At 41.9% G+C, this 17,463-nt stretch overlaps 2 protein-coding genes across 2 annotated transcripts in view; one reads left to right on the top strand and one right to left on the bottom strand.

Moving 5' to 3' along the window:
* Positions 1–16,788, bottom strand: part of LOC128261910 (sodium/potassium/calcium exchanger Nckx30C) — a 34,260-nt gene extending 17,472 nt beyond the window's left edge. Inside the window, exons 1-4 of the mRNA XM_052995850.1 lie at positions 16,700–16,788; positions 13,298–14,577; positions 12,672–13,262; positions 2,039–2,655 (exon numbers count right to left, since the gene is read on the bottom strand). Of these exons, the coding sequence (XP_052851810.1) occupies positions 2,039–2,655; positions 12,672–13,262; positions 13,298–13,625 (1,536 nt within the window). The 5' untranslated portion in view covers positions 13,626–14,577; positions 16,700–16,788. The remainder of the gene's footprint in view (positions 1–2,038; positions 2,656–12,671; positions 13,263–13,297; positions 14,578–16,699) is intronic.
* LOC128261902 (uncharacterized) lies at positions 6,595–7,272 on the top strand. The gene has a single exon (XM_052995840.1). It carries the CDS (start codon positions 6,664–6,666, stop codon positions 6,991–6,993), a length of 330 nt encoding a protein of 109 aa, XP_052851800.1. The 5' UTR covers positions 6,595–6,663; the 3' UTR covers positions 6,994–7,272.
* Positions 16,789–17,463: the final 675 nt, after the last annotated feature.

Consider the following 17,463-nt stretch of genomic DNA (forward strand, 5'->3'; position numbering starts at 1 on the left):
CTTTGCTTATCTGTGTACATTTTCAAACCTCAACTAATAAAGCGTGTATTTTTAAAACAAATAAAAGAAATATTTTGCACTATTTTTTTCGGAAGAGGTGTTTCTGACAACCGACTGCCACGCAAAACTATGTTTTGTTACCGACTATCTGTTTAAGAAATGCAACTTCTGTGAAACTAGAAGACACATTGATGGACAAGTCAATTATTATCGTAATATAACGAAATTCGGAAAGAAAGACACTTTGTTATAAGGCAACCCAAACTACGATTAATATGGAGTTTTGCAATCTATTTGTGGACTCTGGAAGGCGGTTTCCTGACAATAAAAGATGAGAAGTTGTGGGCATGAAATGTGTTATACAGAGCAAGAAGCGTGGACTACAGGAAAATCAAAAGTGTTCTACGCATGCGTACAGATCCGTTCTCTTCCCACACTCGCTCCATCTCACTCACACTCGCACAGCATGCGGCGGGTTTGAGTCCCGGCTCAAGAACAGATCATCAACAGCAATATCAAGATCAAGTTCAAGCAGTGTGTGCTGTGTTTCTATTTGGGATTCACTAGCATGCAGAGTTCTCTTCGGATTGTGTATGGAGTGTATGCCCGTGTGTGTGTGTGTGTGTCTGCGGGTGTGTGTGAGTGAGTGGGCGTGTCCAGTGGGCGTGGGTGTGGGTGTGGATTTACACAAGTCGAAAGACGCATAGCAAATCAAACGTTTGACTAACAAATGGAATCGAAGCTAAGTACTAAAGAAGAAATTAGAAGTTTAACTAGTGAGTAGGATTAAGATTACTTTGATAGCATGAAAGAATAGTATAATAATAAGAATAATGATAAAAAGTTAGTAGAAACTGGAGGTGCAACGCAGCCGGGAGTAACCAGTTAGCCATGTCTTTTTAATATATTGAATAGAAATATTATATTGAAAAGGAATACTTTTAGAAAACCCACGCTATTGACTTTTACGTAGGCAACATATTTCGCAATTGGGCCGTTAATAATGAGTATCCGATAGTCCAGTCACTATCTTTATTTTTTTCCAGAAACCGGTAGAATTGAAATTTATTTTAGAAAACGTGATCTCAGATTTCGATTTGTATTGGAGGATCTAAACCGCTCAATTGCACAAATAACACCCAATACCGGTTTAGTCTTACTTTTTCAATAGGTATTTTTAATTAGACATGATTTGTAGAATTCATAAACCGGTTTTTATTGGAAAAATACCAAAGATGGGTCTAGAAATGCCATATTGCTGAGTAGTTCGATTTCGAAAGGTAGTGAAATCTTTTGTGGGTCAAGGCGAGGGTATTGAGTTCACACTCTTTCAGCACTTCCTGAACTTGTTTTCGAATCGCAGGTGAAATTCGAGTGGAACTGCGAGACCCACTCCGAGTGACTGTCGCCAGATTAATGTGATGGCTTTCAATGCCGAAGAGCAGCATCGGCACAGATATCTTAGTCACAGACGTTTCTTCGATGATTGCAACCACAATGGCCCTTAGTCATAACGACTTAACACCTGCTAACTGGTTAAAGTCCGGCACGCGCCAAATGCTCGCTTCACTGAGATTGAGATTTGAGATTGGAAATGGAAATGGGAATGGGGAGATGGATGTGGATGTGGATGTGCGGTGGATATGGAGATGGGGTTAATAGGTGGGAAAAACATACACAAAACGAAAATCAAAAACGAAATTTCGTTCCTGGCAAAGGATCTTTGTTTTCGTTTTAACTTTGATTCTTTTCATTTTCATTTGGCACACAAAATTTTGGCTTTCAATTTCGCTTTCTCTTTTACGATCTTCTTGATTAACGTTTTTTGTAATGGTTTTTTCTTACATTTTCGATTAAATTTTATTAGCTTTTCTCTTTTTTGTTTTCGTTTTCAATTAAGAATTTTTCGAGATAGAGAGAGAGAGATTCTGTTGGATTTTTTGGATTGATTTGATTTGATTTGATTTGAATTGATTGATTGATTTGATCTGAATTGAATTGATTTGATTTGTTGCAAAAAAACTTCCCAACTACTTACTGCTGGCATAAGTTGATCTGTACTTCTGACGCGAGTCACCTTGTTTTTGGTAATCATCTTCTTGACGCACGTCTCCACCTGGACGTTCCACTTCATGAAGGCCACGTAGGCGATGTAGATGGTGAACAGGATGAGGGCCTCCCACCAGAAGATGCGGTTGTCCCGGAAGAAGTAGATCAGCACCAGCAGGCTGATGCTGTAGAACGAGCAGTCGCGGAACAAAGGCCACCAGGTGAGCGACAGGACCGTCTTCGAGAAGAGCGCGCACATTCCGATCACGAACAGGATGTTGAACACGGCGGAGCCAACGATCGTACCAATGCCCACGTCGTCGAACGACACGAAAACGCCAATTACACTGGTGAAGAGCTCGGGGGCACTGCCACCCGCCGCCATAAACGTCGCGCCGGCCACATCGTCCGTGATGCCGAGCTTTTCAATGATTACGTCAAGGGAAGGCACGAAGAATTCATCGCAGACAATGGCCAGCGCCACAAACATATATATCACCCCAATGATGTGCAGGATGACAGCGCCGTTCTCAAGCTGTTCTTTCGTGAATAGGTCTTTCGGGAATAGTGGCGTTTTCGTGGTGGTCGAGTTATCGTTGTGCGTGTCTGCAAAAAAGGAGTTGAACAAATTGATTAGATTTTAATAATTTTTATCATTTAAATTTAGGTTAAAAAAAAGTGTTTAGCATCAGAATTTAGTGGTCAGGTTTCTGCCAGGACTCTTAAGTTTGAACATGAAATAGGCTTAAGAAGGCTTACCAATACCATTAGAAATAAAATTTGATTGACTGAATTGCCATATTCTGTTTTTACAAAAAATGAGTACAATTTTTGTTTTATCTATTTCCTTGTGTTTAAGGAAAAAAGAAAATAAATGAAAATTTTTAATCGTAAAACCTTTAGTTTTTTTTTTTTTGAATAATTATTACTGCTCACTGGGCTTAAAGTTTGATAAAAAGGACAAGGACAACCCCTCTTTTCTATGAACTATTATTACTATGGACTACCAGAAAATATTGTATATAAAGGATAACGCCAAGGGCAAACACATGTTAATAAACTTATTGTTTAATATAATTAAATAATTAAAATATCAAGGATTAAGCCTTAAACATAATAGGAAAATAAGAATGTGAATGTTATTTTTATTTTCCAAAAGATATTTGCATTGTAGGCTGACTGACTGCAGCTGACTGATACTTAATAATAATTTGTACAAATTGTGTGACGAAAAGGTTACCTCAAAAACCAAACTGAAATCATTTTCCCCATTGATTAGCTAATCATTGCAAAGCCTCAAAGTATTTGCACTGACGAATTTGTCATTTTGTCGTCTGGCATTCTGACCTTTCCGATTGCTACCTGTAAATATCTCTATCTGCGATTCGCTACATCCATCCCCCATTAGACATCCTCAATTAAGTGGCTCGACCTTTTGGAAATCGCTGGCAAAACTCCCTTGTCGCATGCGGCGCCTTTGGTGCGCGATTTTCATGGCAATTATTTTGCAAATTATGCAGCGCGTTTTGCAACAATTAACAAATTGCACTTATTCGCTGCCGACTGCCATGATAATGTTGATGGTAAATGTTTGCAATGTAAATGTTTAACAATCATTTGCACTGTGAGCAATCAATTCGGCGTGTGCGCCAAGTAAATAATTAACGCGACTTTAATCGCTTGTGTGGCTTGTGATCACAGCTCCACTGATTCATGTCGTTCACTCAGTTCTAATAAGTCAGCTTCGATTTCTTTGTGTGGCAGCCACAAAATCCACATAAATCATCATGGTACTTTAATCTTGAATCTAGCTTTGCTTATTTTAGGTTTTGCTCTCCTATCTTTAAAATGTGTAATGGGGTAAATCAAGGTTTTGGAATGGAAAGGGTCACAAGCAGAGAAGGCTATAAAGCTATTTGTATATTTTTTCAATCCTGCTTTTAAATTTTCTGGAAAATGAAATGATTTTTAAACATGGATAATTCATAGGTTCATATCACAAGTCATATATTAATATTTATTGTGTGGGGGTCGCAGGAGAAACCTATTTCCTACGCCTCTGAAATTAAGTCGGGATTGACTCACTTTGTTTGTCAGTTCGAGACGATAGACATAGACCGAACAGACAGGCGGACAGCAAAGAAATTTGCTCTATAACCGGTTTGGGACTGACGGACTCCCTGCCAATTTGCATGCAGCTAACGGACCTCATTGCGCCACACCCACTCTACCCACCTTTACCCACCCCGCCCCACCTTCCGTGGGGGCGGTGGGCGGTCCGACACCGAGCGTGAGCCACAAACGAACGATTCTTATGAATCACTGAGCAAATAAGCAAATGCTTAATAAGTGACGACGACAGGGCGATGTCTCTCGAAGCAGTTTGAATTCAACCATTTTCAAGGGGACTGCGGACTTGGGTGGCATTACAGCCCACTTTCAACACTCGTTTTGAAGCAGGCGCCCTGCATATCGAACTGGATCATCGCCACTCGAAACATATAAATGAGCAGACTTTCTGATGTGTTCCTCATGCAGTTATGAGTTGGTCAATGGATTTCATGCACTGCGAAAGCTATTGAGAGAAATCGAAAACGGCACACTAATAAAAAATTTAATAGTAAAAATTAAATTAAATATTAAAATTATAATATGAAATACAGTGCACATTAAATAATATGATTCAATATTAAACAAGAATAAAAGCAATCTTCGGTAAGCGAAAGTTTATATACCCTTGCAGCTAATAATTCATTTAATATTTAAATTGAGTACACAATATTTGGATTTAATAGGTTTTTTTTTTATCAGTCCAGAGATGGGTTCACATAATGTTAAAATAGGTACGTGCCATTAAAGATATTACCTCATACGTAATTAAACCAAGAGATAAGCTAATAACAATTTCTGGTACGTGATACCGTGCGAACTCCAATATCTTAATTTTTATCTGACTGATGTTGAACTATATTGGCAAAATCATAATAAAGCTAATAAATTAATTTGCACTCATAAGTCTTCGTTGTCAGAAGCATTTATTATTAAAACAACAAGCATATTAAAACAAAATAAACAAAATATGACCTTATTATTAATAAAAGAAACAAATAAATTACTAAAAATTTCAAAAAGTAACTTCAAGATAATACAAGTTCAATTTTCAGTCTTATGTTTTTATTGCACAGCGGTGATTAAAAAGTAAACAAAATAAAAAAAACACTTTTATATTTAAATGGCGGCCCGTTCTCCTATAAAAAGCACCATGCTCTTATGTTATCTTTTATAAATGAATCAGAGTTCTAAAGTAACTAATGCATTGGAATTGTGGTACTAAAAATAGACTGGCCTTGAAATTTAAACGAGCGAGTAGCACCAATGAATATAAATAATCTCAAGTTACTCATTGGAATCAATTAAGACAAGAAGATCCTTACAGAAAGTTCTTAAGTCCTCAAGGCAACTTGATTAAATTGTACCAAGAGAGTTTTTTGCAAACAACTGATTACGCCATCTAGTCATGATTTCGAGGAGAAACATTCCATCTATAGTGAATGCTGCCTGCACGAGCCCCTCGAAGCAGAGTTGGTCATCAAATTGTTATTGGTTCACTTGATGAAGGTAACAAAATAATGACTATTAAATAATATTTATTACTTATTGTATCTGATTATTTATTGCGATTGCTATTGCCTTTTTGCACATGTGGGCGTCTGCCTCGCTGGCTGCCTGCTCTCCATCTTCATATAAAATAAAATACTTGAGTCGGGGCGAGGGGAAACCAGTTCCGAGTGGCGCGATTGAAATGGCACAACAATTTGACTAAGCGATTGCAGTCGTCTTGAGCTCAGAAGAGCCCAGAGCACACAGAGATGGCTCGTGACCAGTCACGAAAATAATTAGCATTAAGATTCTTTCAGGTGAGTGAAGGCAGCTAAATTTCTTTCGGCGAGGTGATAATCTCTTTAGAAATTATTTTGTTATTATCTTGGTGACATTGGAAGAGAGCGTTTGATGATATCACCCAAGAGCTGAACAAACAAATACCAATTATTTGCAGTTTCACACACATGATAACAAAATAAAAGTTTAGGTACAAAAGTAGATATGTTGAGGCAGGAATGGAATTCTTGACTTCTTCTGAATTAGCACTTGAAAATTTAAAAAATTAAAATTGTTCTTTTTTTAAATAAATAGTAGATAAAAGGTTTTTAGAAGCAATCACTAAATTTAATAAAAGATATTACAGCAACTGTAAATCGATTTAAATCGATTTAAGAATAAAATTCGATCTTTTCTTTTAATCAATCACAATTAAAATACCATGAAATGTTTAATTTAAATGCAATTTTACTTTAAAAAATGTTCTAATAGAGCTACTTAATTTGAAGAACAATCCTACTACTGAATCCTCACGTCCCCATCTCAATGCAATACTAAATCCCACTCACACATTGCCGGCGGATACGTGATATGCGTCATGCGGTTGAGACGCGTTGTTTACGGTGCAACTGGAGTCGTAACCAGAGAACAAAGCCACAGCAGAATGCTCTGCGGCTGTCGCCACTCGCGGTCCGAATTCGCAATCAGTTCGCCAGTGGGAACCGATCCATTCAGATGGCAGCCGCAGTGATTCCGAACTTCGCCCAGGAGGAGCTCTTCGTCAGCAGGGCCACCATTCGGCTGCAGTTGCCGCAGGGCGGAGCCCAGTTGCCCACCGTCTTTGAGTGGCGCACACAGGTGGTCACGCCCACACCCGTTGCCGCCCCCGAGGAGGAGTGCATTAGTGGACATCGGACCACGGAGAGTGCCACGCCCAAGAGCAATTACTACACGCCCCCGCGGATCCTCGGAACGGAGGCGAAGCGCAAGAACCTGCCCCAAACGCTGTGCAACTTCTTCGAGGCGGAGCGCCACGCCAGCGCCTGGAATCGCGTGACCAAGTAGCCACCAACCGAATCCATTCCTGAACCAAACCCATCCGAAGGGAGGCCTAATCGATTAACCCATTAAGTGGCGAGAGCTGCAGGAGAGTGAAATTCCATTCCGTTGCCAAAAATTCCAATTCATGGCCCAAAATTGCTTACTCGAATGGTGGGTGGGTTGATAGATACGCTGGCCTAGGACAAACACAAAACCCAACTATGTATATAAGCATCCCATGAATATTTATGTGCCACCCCTTGTACCCTGATAATGCAATAAAAGTATTATTTGATAGATAAAGCGAAATTCTTTGAGGCCCTTCATAGCCCGCCACCGTCCCAAGGGGTTAAACTTCATTAGGACCCGATAAGCGGGGCCCAAATGACTTTGGGACTTGGCCACGGATTTTCTTTCTGCCACGTCATCAGTGTGCATAAATCAGGGCTGAACAAACGCACGAAAATTACAGGAACCAGGAAAGTGAGAGTCAAAGAAAAATCGCACGCCTGGCCGGAAGTTCATTATGGTAGCTCAAAGCGGAAGTGCCAGCTACACACTCACACTTGCAATTGCACACACACACACACACACACACACACATCAGCGAACTGTGGTGTCCGCGGCTTTTCCTTTCACGCTCTCTGACCCGCGACCTGCTAGTTTATCAGAGAGACAGCGCGCTGTGGCACGGGCCAAAACGCTTCGCAGCGAGCGGCCAAGAGTTTCAAGGTGGCTGGCGAATCGATTAGCCAGCCAAACAGCCAAACAGCCAAAATCAGAACAAGCCAAACGTGCAATGCACATGCAAGCCACTGCCAGCGGCATAAGCTCAGGCACACTGCAAAAAAATGCCACGTAAATTAGTCATCATTGCTGTTTATGTGACTATCAACATGAGTTTATCGCTTTTATTGCCTTCGAAAGAGGACTTCACCACATGACAATACTTTATGAATCATATATCAAAGTATCTAACCCGACCCGGCAGGTTATTAACCTCATTGAAACATCATTTGAAATAATTAAGAAAGCAAATGATGTTTGGATAACAGGTAATAAAATGATTATAATCTAACTGATAATATCAACAGTTGAAGGATAAGCAAAACAGGAATATTTTGTTTACTTATTTGTTCTAACTTCATTGGGGTTGTCCAAATAATTATTTAATTTTGATTAATTCCGTTCACATTTATTTATAGATTTTAAAACATTTTTTATGTGATTTTGTAGGCATAAGTTTATTTTCATATTGTTTAAATGAATCGATGGTTGTGTAGATATTAAAAAACACTAACTCAAATACTTCTCATTAGTGTTTTTCGCAGTGCATGCAGGGTTGTCAAGTGGCTGTTGAATCAATGCAGGCTGAGAGAAGAGCCTCGCTCGTCCTGGCGCAGTGTGCTCGATGTGCGATGGCTGGGGATGTGGATGGGATGGGGCACTTAAGGATTGTCATAGAAGGTTTATCACGACTATGAGCAGCTGTCAATGAAGGTTGCTCGGCGGCAGTCCTTGCCACCTTCAAAAGTTACGGCGACCATAACTTGGCACAGTTTTTGGGCCCAAAGCAAACACACATACACATCCACATCCTCACCCACATCCACACATGAGTGGGCCGCATTTTAGCTAATCAAAAGCAGCTCCATCCCCAGGGCAATCCCGCTGTGGACCAAGCCCAAAGTGCCAGCATTATAATGCCCTTCCTGGCACTATGTGCTTGACCCAATTTCGCCTAGAACTATAGCCCCAAAAAACGGAATGGGAAACCTTTAATTTAATGGGAAATGTTTTTTAAACTAATTTACGCGTTTATGGATTTATAGCTGTTGTTAAAGTTTGCCAGCCAGTGTAACATTCAAAACTCTGTTGAAGAAGTTTAGCTTGTTACGACAAGTAGGTACTTTGAATTTATGCGACATTTAAAGTGGCTATATGAACAAGAGTCTGGTTAATTATCTTTTAAGAATCGCATGAGTTACCCATACATGAACTACACAAAAAGTTATGTGAAATTCCAGAAAGTGAAACGTAAAACTTGATGATTCAGACAAGGTTTTTCTAGACCGAAATTATAATGTTAGCGTTTATAAAGAACGGGGGGTTTCACAGTTGATTTATTAATATCCGTCTTGATTAAAAACTATTTTTCATACTTCATTTGCCCATTCAATATGTAGTTCTTTACAAGTAAAATTTCAATAAATTAACCTCGCCTAAATCAGCGATTATAAATTGCTGTCATATAAATCACAGAGACAGAAGTACCACAAAACATAAATAGGTTATCGGTTCTATCTGATTTGTGGGAGACATAGTCTCATTATTAGTTTTTGGTAGGTCATTGTGTGAATCGATGCATATCTCTTACTAATTTGTGTATAATTTGTTTTGACGGTGTTAAAACCAGTCATAAAGATCATGGAAGCTTTTGAACTCGATATATTAACATAATGGAAACAAATAAAGCCTGATCTATCTTGTTTTCGAGGCATTCGCTGGCATTCGAGAAAGATTTGCTTACGCAGTTCGCAGTGAATGACACTTGATATCGTTGAGAGACAGACTACGGATTGCATTAGCTAACCGGTTTTCTAAGAGTCCGACCACAAATCCCCGGTTCGAATGAATCACGCCGATAAGGGCGATTCATTGATAGCCAACGGCACTTGCAAAGTGAATCATTCGGGACTTAAGCCCCAGGTCTGCTGTGCGGCATATCCAATCCTGTGGGCTCACCTGAGCTGAGTCAGTTGCAGCTTGGTCTAAAATGAATTCCAAATCACAGCCATCAGGGCACGGGCACGGGCACGGGCACACAAAAACATGGCCAACACAGGCAGACAGTTGGGCAGACAGGAGGGGCAATTAGTGGCCACTGGGATTGGAAGGACACTGGAGATGGCGATGGCGATGGCGATGGCGATGGGTGGGGGGGAATGTCAATAATTAAAAAGGCGGCCAAATGTTGTCATTTCGGACCGAAAGCACCGCAAAAGCACAGCACTGAAATCGCTGGGAGGCAGGAAGGAAACAACTTCCTGCCACCCACACGAGCTCGTTTTTCTGGCGTTTTTATTTCATCGTCTCTCGTGGCTTTTAGCATGCAACTCACACGTCCTTGCCAGAACGCTATTGTTGATGTTGTTTGTGTTCTTTGTGTTGTTTCTGTTACTGGCACTTTGATTTATCGATTTAAACTTGTGTTTAAGGCGCTGTGCGTGCTAGTGTTGCCTTCATTTTGGTGCTTTTCGTCTCGGACTTTTCCCAACTCGTTTTCCGCCGCCGCTTCGGTTTGGTTTTCATTTTCATTTTCGTTTTCGTTCTTGCTTCTGCTTATGGTTTCTGTCTCTGTTTTTGTTTTTCTCAATCATTTTTCAAAATGTTTGCATGCATACACACACCCGCACAAAGTTAGACCAAGTTTTTGGCCGCCTGCCGTTTAGGTCGAGGTCTTTACTTAACTTTATATTCTCCTTCCCTTCGGTTGTAATTTTTTGTTTTTTTTTTTTTTCAGGGTCCGTGCCGAACCACCCACCATCCGTGCACCCACAAAAACGCCGACGTTGAGAGCCTGAAACGTCGTTAACAGCCACGTTTGCGTGTGCCTCACACAGACACACACTAGCCCACATACTTATACTATATTTCAGCCAAGAGTGTGTGTATTTTTGTTGTTATTATACGGAGAGCGCGCTCGCAATTTGGGTCGATGGTAAAATAGAAAAGCCAAAAGCAAGGCAAATACACATACACACACACAGGAATTTCTATATGTACATACATACATATATATATATATATATATATGTATATATATATAATTTCGAACAAAGGTCGCTGAAGAGAAGACCAGTGCACATTTATATAGAGGTATACGTTCATAGATGTACGTATGTACGAGGGTGACCTGAGTTATGTGCGCGCCCTGTCTGCATGATTTTTCTTTTTTTTTTTTCGCTGTGTGTGTCCTCCGTTTTTTTGTGGACTTTTTCCCGCTGGTTTCATGTTAATTGCTCGTGGCCTGTCGCTTGTTCCAGCAATCTGCGTTAATTTTAAAGACTGATTTACACACAACAAGCATTTGTGGTACAAATACCCGTGCAATTGTACGATTCATTGCAATGGCAATTGCAATCGCAGTCCGCAGGACATGTTTCGCCTTCGAGTAGTTTTGTGTGTCACGAGCTACGATTCCACGATTCGATGGCGGCGGTTTATTTGTATTCGGGGTAAAAAGGCAAACAAAGTACGGGATTGGATGGGATTTGCCGGGGTAGCTTATCGGGGCTTGACATCATCAACATCTATACCCAAGCGGAGATTTGCCGCGTTGACATCATCCCATCTCACTGCCAGATGGGATGTGCAAACACACAAAGGAGTGAACTCTAGTCGATCACTGTTTGCGCTCGAAACTTTTCCCGTTTCCCTTTTCCCGTCCATTTCCCCGGAAAAAGGGGCAGCCACTTTTTGACAGAACTTGGCTCAGTTGAGTCATTAAAATGAGAAATGGCTCCGGGCTCCGTGTGCAATGCTGGGTTTAATTGTTGGCCAAAATGTGACTGCGCCGCTGAGCACGGCGGCAGAAACGCAGTCAAAAGGACAGGCCGAATCAGAATCAGGGGCAAAAGGTAAAAAGGTTGCGAAAGGTGCAAAGGATAGGAGGAGGCAAGAGCGGCAGCTTGACTTTTGCTGATGTGGCACAAAAATGTAAAAAAAAAACATATGTATTTCCACATATGTGTGCTGGGCACACATTAACACGCTCTTCTCTTGGGCGCATACACAGAAATATATTTCATCGGCCAAACTGCAGACAGTTGTTCCATTATGTTCATTTGCAGTCGCTTATGCTGCGGCCTGGATAATTTATGTTTGCCCATATTACGTATACGCAGCGCATATGAGTTTTGCGGGAAATTACTGTGGTTGTTTCGCCTCAGCGGCGGACACTTCATCCGTTACGTATACGAAATGTAAGCACATAAATATCGCTCATACGCAGTGTGGCTGTAAAATAATTGCCATGCAAGAGAGATCCGGCCAACATCTTACTTCCCGTTTTTAACGGTTGAGGAATGTTACATGACTTTTGATTTAAAGCAAATTTAATTCGCATTCGACGTATTTAAGAATATAAAAAAGCGATTAAAAAGTATCAGTATTTTTTAGAGAAACTACTACTATCAACCACATTTAAAAAAGTTCAAAGTGAGTTTTTAAAAAAACATTGATTAATCTCCACAATTTGTCTTGAAATTTGTATCTTATAAATGAGGACTTTTAATGAATTTCTTAAAATACTCATATGCATATCTCATGTCAGGATGGCTAACTTATACGACGTGTGGGCGGGCCAGGAATGTACCTGTGCCTCCATTAAGCATTTGTCTGATTCCGGGCTTTGAACTTATATTAGCTATCATTTCTCAAACCTCCCACTCGATTCAACTCATCGATGCCCCATGCAAGGCAAATTCAATTTGTCTTTGCTGAAAAGTTTGACGTAGGACACCGCCCAGGCCAAAACTTCTCGCCTCCGAAATTGAATGGCTCATTTAAATATAAATGCCATTAGTCAGGCACCCACTCGCACATGATGCAAAATCCATGATCCACATACGCGCGGGAATAACTTAAAACGACTTGGAACGACTTCGAATGGAGGTGGAGTTGAGGGCAGAGGGACTCACCATTGATACCACGTTGATTGGCCGCATTATCCTCGTCGGAGCCGGGAACTGCATTGGAGTTGAGCTCCTGGTCCTGCTCCTGGTCCTCCTCCAGGCCGAACATCTGCTCCCCGGACTGGAAGGGGTACATGATCTCGGCCTCGTCCTCGCCGGACGTTTGGGATGGGGCACCCACCCCGCCCAGGACATCGTTGTGGTTCTGGTTTTGGTTTTGGTTTTGGTTTGGGCTGTTGCTGCTGCCGCCGAAGTGCTGCTTGGCCGACTTGGGCTTGGCAGCATCGCCCAGTCCCAATCCCTGGGTGGTTAAGCAGAGCAGCAGGATGCTGTAGACCGGTAGGCGGAGGCAGCGATTTCTGCAGCGGCTGCGGCTGCTGCTGCTTGGGTGGAGTAGTTGCTCCACTGAGGCACAACGAGATGTTGCAGATGCTGCAGGCGTTGCTGGTGTTGATGGTGTTGTTGCTGGTATCGCCGCCGTTCTGCTTCTTGTCTTTGCTTTCGTTATTGTTTTTGCTGATATTGTTTTTAATGTTAATAATACTAAGCGCTTGAAAATATTTACACACTCGTCCAGTATTGTAGCATGGTGTTGCTGTGCTGTTGTTGTTGCTGCTGCTGCTGCTGCTGCTTGTTCTCCGCCTGGACAAAGGGGGCGAGACCTCGTAGGCGCCCCCTTCGCCGGCGACTGTTGAAGTCTATCGTTGTGCTGCTGGTGCGGCCTACGGGCAACATGTTGTCACTGTGGCACCAAGCGTTGCGGCTCGCTGTTGCTGCTGCTGCTGTTGTTGCAGATGTTGCAGTTGTTGCTGTTGCAGTTGCTGCTGCTAAGGCTCCATGATCTTTAGCTGCGGCTTGCCGAAGCAGCTCCTGGACCGCTGCTCCTCCCACTGCTGCTGTTGCGATTGCTGGTTGCTGCCTCTGCTGTTGCTGTTTGCTGCATGTTGTTGGCTGCAACATTGGACCCGTTGGAAAAATGTTGTTGGTTGTTTGTTTGTTTGCTTGGTTGGTTGGTTGGTTGAATTGGTTGGTTGGATTGGTTGGCTTGGTGTTATCGTTTCACTTGCAAAACCGTTTGTTGTCGTTGTACGCTTTTGATTAGACTGAGTTTAGGTAAGAGTTTCTTGCTTGCTGGCTGGATCTTTGCCATCCATTTGTATCACACAACTTTATATATACACTATACATAAATAACAATTAACACGGAACGGAGAAAGCGTAGAAAGTGGGAGCGGGCGCGGATTCAGGTTGCCGTTTCCGCTGGTGTTGCTGCTACTTCCGCTGCTACTGCTGGCGTGGCTAAGCGAAGCCTCAGTATTTCCATTTCCCCAGGACGCGATTTTCTCCTAGATTTGCACACACGCCCGCCACTTGTGTGGTATTTTCACGCCTCCTCTTTTATGTTTTTATTTTTTTTCTACTTTTGTTCACGGCTTTCTCGGTTCTGTGCCACTGCTGCTGCTGCTTCGCTCGCTGCTACTGCCGCTGCTGCTATTCCTGGCCATTTGTCTGAGGCTTTTCCGCTTTTCCGACTCGACCTGTCCCTGTGTGCGTGCTCGAGTGTGGAAAAGTTTCCCTGAGTGGCCGCTGCGAAAGCTGGAGCTCTGTTTCCGCTTCGGTCTCGTTCTCAATCTCGGTCTACAGCTGGAGCTGAAGCTGGACTACATCACGCTGCGCACTCTGCTGGCGTTGTGAGCGCTGCCTGCACGAGCCTGTTTTTGAGCCTGGCCAGGATGTGGGCTGGAAAACCGACTGCCGACGGCCGAGGACCGACAGCCGTGCAGGATGCTAGCCTGGAAGCTCGGCTTTCCTTGCCAAACTGCTCGAGGATTGCGGGAGACAATACTGCTGCGCCTGCGTCGCTTTTGTTTACATTTTCAAAGTCTTCTGTTAAGGCTCAAAGGATGGCTGTCTGTGAAGAGAAAGTTGCAAGCAAATATTTAAATCAAATATATATCTTAAACATTTTAAGATTTGTGTCTATATCATACCACACATACATCACATATTTAAAATTATTTGTTTGATTTAATGATTTTTTATATTTTAAGTTATAAAGAAATAGTAATGCCAATGCAACTAAGCTCTTGGTTGATATCTCAAGTTCTTAAGATACCTAAAGAGACTTGAAAGTCTATAGACTTTAAAACATACTTTAAAACAAAAACAACCTAGTTGCAAAACTTGTAAAAAAAATACTCAGACTTTAAGTTCGTTGTTTTTTTATATGAAATGAAAAATTTAGAACATTTTGTAACATTTGTACGAATTAAAACATTGCAAAACAATTTCAAGAGCACACATTTTACGGAGCAACTTAGTTCGAACTTTTCAATACTTTAACAAATTTATTGCATACTCTTTGGCCAACTTTTCTCTTTGCCATTTTCCAGGCTCTCTGGCAAACAATTTTCCGAGCTCACAATCTCAATTTTCTCGACCCTCTCTGAATGCCGCTTATCTGCTAGGCCTTATCGTTTTTCTCACGGCTTTTTTTTTTGCTTTTTCCTTCGTTCTCTGCTGTGTTTGTTGTTTTAGCTTACGCTTACAATTTTTACTTTCATTTAGGTTTAGTAGGTGACTGCGCCCCCGCCCACTGCTCGTTTTTTACTGCTTCTGGCTGAATGTGCGGTTATGTTCATTGTTATGCTTTGAGTAGCTCCCGCTACTTCTAGTCCTAGGCCTTCCTCAGTTCTGCTAATCCTGTCCCCTCCCCTGCTGCCCATCTGCGTCTTTTTGTCCTTTTTTGCTGTTATATTTAGCCGTAGGCCAGAGTTTGGCCAAGAATTCAACCGTGTGGCTTTGTTATTAATTATGTTTTAGCCCCGTAATGTCTTGTGTTTTTTTTTAGAAAATTGCGTAACATTTTTTCGCTTTTTTTGCTTTACATAATTGCCCCATCAATTTGAGGGAACCTGCAAATATTTTATATTTTTTTGTCTACAAATTCTACAAAACAAATTTAAATTTATACATTTCCAAAAAAAAAATAGTTACGATATGAAATACATATTGAAATAATGGAAAGGGTTTTTACGTTTTAGATTAAATTTCTTATTGTTGTTTTTTTTTTTTTGAAGTATCCTACTAGTAAAAGTATACAGCTTACGACTTTTATTTTAACTTCATCAAATTTCAATTTCTTATAATTTTTCTTTAATTAATTGAATAATTTTTGAAGAGCAACAGCATTTTTTTAAGCATTTGCCATCTAATCTCATGGTACAATCGCTTTTATATAATTAGTACAACATGTTGGTAAAAAGTCAGCTTGGCACCTAAAAATATGCGTCGGAAAAGCCACCAGGATCCCATTATTCGCGTTTTAAGGCAAGCCCAATTTAGCATGGGCACAAATGGGAGCTCCTGGCTAATTGTTATATCATTTGCTGGGCAACTTTAAAGGGGCGGGGTCGCTTGAAGAACGGGGTCGAACTCGTGACAGCCTAAAGTTTGAATGTTAAATTCCCTTCTTGACTTGACCAGCCGAAAAAGAAGGCAACCAGAAAGCATGAAGAAACTCTGCACACTCGCACAACGCACACACACACACTCATAGCACACACACACGTATATGGCGAAAGCAACGTTTTGACCTCTTTATGAAAAAGGCCTCAAGCACGAGAAGGCTCAGGCTCAGACTCACACACACCAACGCACAACAGGCACGAACGGGGGCTGCCATTAATGTTTCTGCACTCACACAGACGACCGAAAAACGCTTTGCCTGTAACCACCATGCCCGCTCCGCCGTCCCCCCTTTGTGGCTTTTTATTGCTTGATTATATAAAAATTGGTTTTTTTATATAGCATTTGTTCACTGATTTGGCAAATCTTTTTACTTGTCCCCTCAAGGATTAGTGGCCTTTCGATGGCGAGGTAAAGAGAGGTATTTGATTGGTTTTAAGTTTTTCCTTTGATTTCAAACTGCAATAAATTTTCCAACACCTCGCGCACCAGCACAACCACACACAAGCACACGGTTAAAAGTTTCTGCACACACATACACAGAGCAAGAGGATTTGGGGACGCACCATCCGCTCGTTGGTCCTGCGAGGATGTTGTCAGCACAGCGCCCGAAAACGTTTTGGGGTCCCTGGCAGGCGGCCACGAGTCCGGAGGCCACACACGAAGTCCGTGGAAGGCCGAAGAGAGCCGAACGGAGCCGAAGGGACAACGACTTCCAGTCGCGAGGATGGGTATTCAGCTGGCCATGATCGGGTTCGGTTTTTTGGTCTCAGTCTCAGTCTCAGTTTCAATTTCGGTTTCGGTTTCATTTTCAGCTGCTGGCCTATCTATATGTGGGCATCGTTTCGAATTGTAATTAATTAATTTACTATGACTTCCGTTCGCACATATTTGCATTAACCCATCACAGGACAAACATTTCCTGCTGCCGCTCTCGGGTTTCCAGTTTATAGCATACTTTCGGGGGTACGGCAGCTGGAAATATAGATAGAGAGAGGAGAGAGCGCGCAGCTGTTCGTAGCTCCAGGTGGTCCCCATCTCCATTACCCTCTCTCTCTCCCTCACCCACTCAAACGAACGCCAAAAGAAAGAAAGAAATAAACGTTTGTGCATGCGTTACAACCACTCACACACACACAGACAGCCCAAAACGAATACACACACACGAACACAGACAAGCGTTCTCCACGCACAATTGTATTTTGATTATGCCCGGTTTTGGTACGCCGCATACCTCGGATACTTCTACGCACAACAATGCCAAATCCCCAACTTCAAGTCCAGTAACTCCCTATCTGGAATACCCACCCCCTCCCCCTCCTTTCCCCCA

Source organism: Drosophila gunungcola, unplaced genomic scaffold (genome assembly GCF_025200985.1).
Source record: "Drosophila gunungcola strain Sukarami unplaced genomic scaffold, Dgunungcola_SK_2 000001F, whole genome shotgun sequence".
NCBI classification, from domain to species: domain Eukaryota; kingdom Metazoa; phylum Arthropoda; class Insecta; order Diptera; family Drosophilidae; genus Drosophila; species Drosophila gunungcola.

Excerpts from the sequence above, each read along its gene's own strand:
- LOC128261902 (XM_052995840.1), top strand. The coding sequence starts at position 6,664 with ATGGCAGCCGCAGTGATTCCGAACTTCGCCCAGGAGGAGCTCTTCGTC.